Source organism: Drosophila kikkawai, chromosome 2L, assembly GCF_030179895.1.
Source record: "Drosophila kikkawai strain 14028-0561.14 chromosome 2L, DkikHiC1v2, whole genome shotgun sequence".
In the NCBI taxonomy this organism is placed as follows: domain Eukaryota; kingdom Metazoa; phylum Arthropoda; class Insecta; order Diptera; family Drosophilidae; genus Drosophila; species Drosophila kikkawai.
In genome coordinates, this window is record NC_091728.1 from 2134507 (window position 1) to 2136514 (window position 2008).

Sequence of the window (2008 nt, forward strand, 5' to 3'; positions counted from 1 at the left end):
TTTATGCTAATAGAAACGCATAAACCTGCGCCGCGACTCGGCTGGAAATGTATGCAAAACGTTTTCGAGATTGTGATTTGGAGAAGGGGTTAAGCTGGGCGAGACTGGTAGGCCTACCAAGCCAACCGGGGTTAAGGCTGTGAGGCGGCTTCGGTTTTAGCGGGGCTTCTTGGGGGGAGTGTTGTGGCCATGTCAAACGGAAATCATCGCACACAAATGCAAACTGCAGCGGTTCGGGGACACACACAATGGGGGACAAAAGGCAAAGGCAAACCTAATGGATTTCCGCTTCGACCAAAAACCCAAAGGCGGAAAACCATTGGCCACTTGAGGAGGCACCGACGATACATCTTCCCAAACCAAAAGCCATACTCCTTATGCCTCAATGCGTTGTTCTGCTACATGGGGAGAAATTTGTTAATTATAGGTTGTATTTAAAAATAAAATTGTCAAGCTCAAGCTTATACATAGTACTAAGTTAATGTTCGCAAAGACTAAGAAAATGTGAACAAATTTATTAAATTATTTCCTCAAAACCAAGTGTGCCCTTACCCAACTATATTTCCTGCCTATCGATATCTTACAAGCTTCCGGCTTCCTAGCCTTTTACATCACTAACGTCAACTAGACCCAACAAATTATCTGCACTTTTTTGGAAAAGTTTTCCCAAAACCCAACTAAAAAAACCCAGCGATGGCCGAATGGCAGAGAGGAATGTTTCTTATATCTGACTTTTCAGTCCGTGGAGCTTGCAAACGATGGGTGGATAGGATGAAGCTAAAGAAACGTCTCCGTTGGATTGTTTTGTCCAAGACTGGGAGTAACAAGAAGTGGATACCCCGCGACCAGGAGCCCCAAATCCAACACAGCCTCATGTGGTTTTGGCTGGTGCTCTTCGTCGGCCTGGGAGTGTGTTGCCTGCGCTACACGAACACCAGAGATCTACGAAAAGAGGACAGCTACTGCGATCGTTCTCATCGGCTGGGGGACATGGTGACACATGTCCGTCGTCAGGTTCTGTACCAGGAGGAGGCCCTAGATCAGCTAGAGCAAGCCCTTGATAATAGCTCCTATCGGGTGGGTAGAAACGTACAAAACTATATGAAATACTTGAGTCCATATTAAATTTTGTAATCAGAACATCGCCTTGGTTGGTTTCTCTGACGTGGGCAAAAGCCACACTGCCCGATCGCTCCGCGAGAACTTTCCGTGGCCCGAAAATGTGAAGACTCTCTCCTGGCGGGAAACTCCCTCCCTGCTGCGTGTCCAGAGCATGCTAAAGAACATCCTCCTCTGCGGACAGAATCTCATCCTGATCGACGACCTGACTCCGCTAGATGGTAGCTTGGTGTCGATCATCAATGAGCTGATCCGTGGACGAAAGGAGATCGCCAAGGGTTCAAATAAATCTGATCCAGATCTCAAGCAGTTGACCTCAATCTTTATGTTCACCTTGGATCGCCAGCTGCCGGAGGAGATTGTCCAGGCGGAAATTGAGGCTCTCAAGCAGCTGCCTGAATCCCATGTGATCATCTATGCTGCTCTGGAACCAAGTCACCTTAAGGAATGCAAGGATCTAGACGTTCCTGAGAAAATGCAGCAGGATATGAGAGTCAAGTGGCTGTGAGTCCAGGAGAAAGCCTATTTCCAATATCCTTTACTAAAGTTGGCAGAGCTAGAAAGAGGCTAGAAAGATCCTAAAATTATATGTAATATTTATAAATTTTAATGACAGAAATTTACTATATAAAAATAATAAATAACCAAAGCCAAGGTTAAACTAATTTATATAAATATCACTTTGATATTCTCTCTGAAAATTCTCTAAGAATTTTCTATTTTGCAAAAATATATTTCAAATTAAATAATTTATTAATTTAATACCTAACATATTTACTATTAATTTTCTTCAGTGCTTAACCCTTCCCCTTTTTCTATTAAGTGCAACCAAGCGCTTGAATGACATTTGTAGGCCTCTCCACTCTTGGCCATCTTGAGCCAGTGAAAA

The 2008-nt window shown here is 43.8% G+C and overlaps 1 protein-coding gene across 1 annotated transcript; it reads left to right on the plus strand.

The window, feature by feature from the left end:
• The first annotated feature begins 584 nt into the window (after positions 1 to 584).
• On the plus strand, positions 585 to 1780 carry LOC108079579 (uncharacterized). The gene is made up of 2 exons (XM_017173924.3): positions 585 to 1077; positions 1139 to 1780. The coding sequence occupies exons 1-2, from the start codon at positions 694 to 696 to the stop codon at positions 1625 to 1627; spliced, it is 873 nt and encodes a 290-aa protein (XP_017029413.1). The 5' UTR covers positions 585 to 693; the 3' UTR covers positions 1628 to 1780.
• Positions 1781 to 2008: the final 228 nt, after the last annotated feature.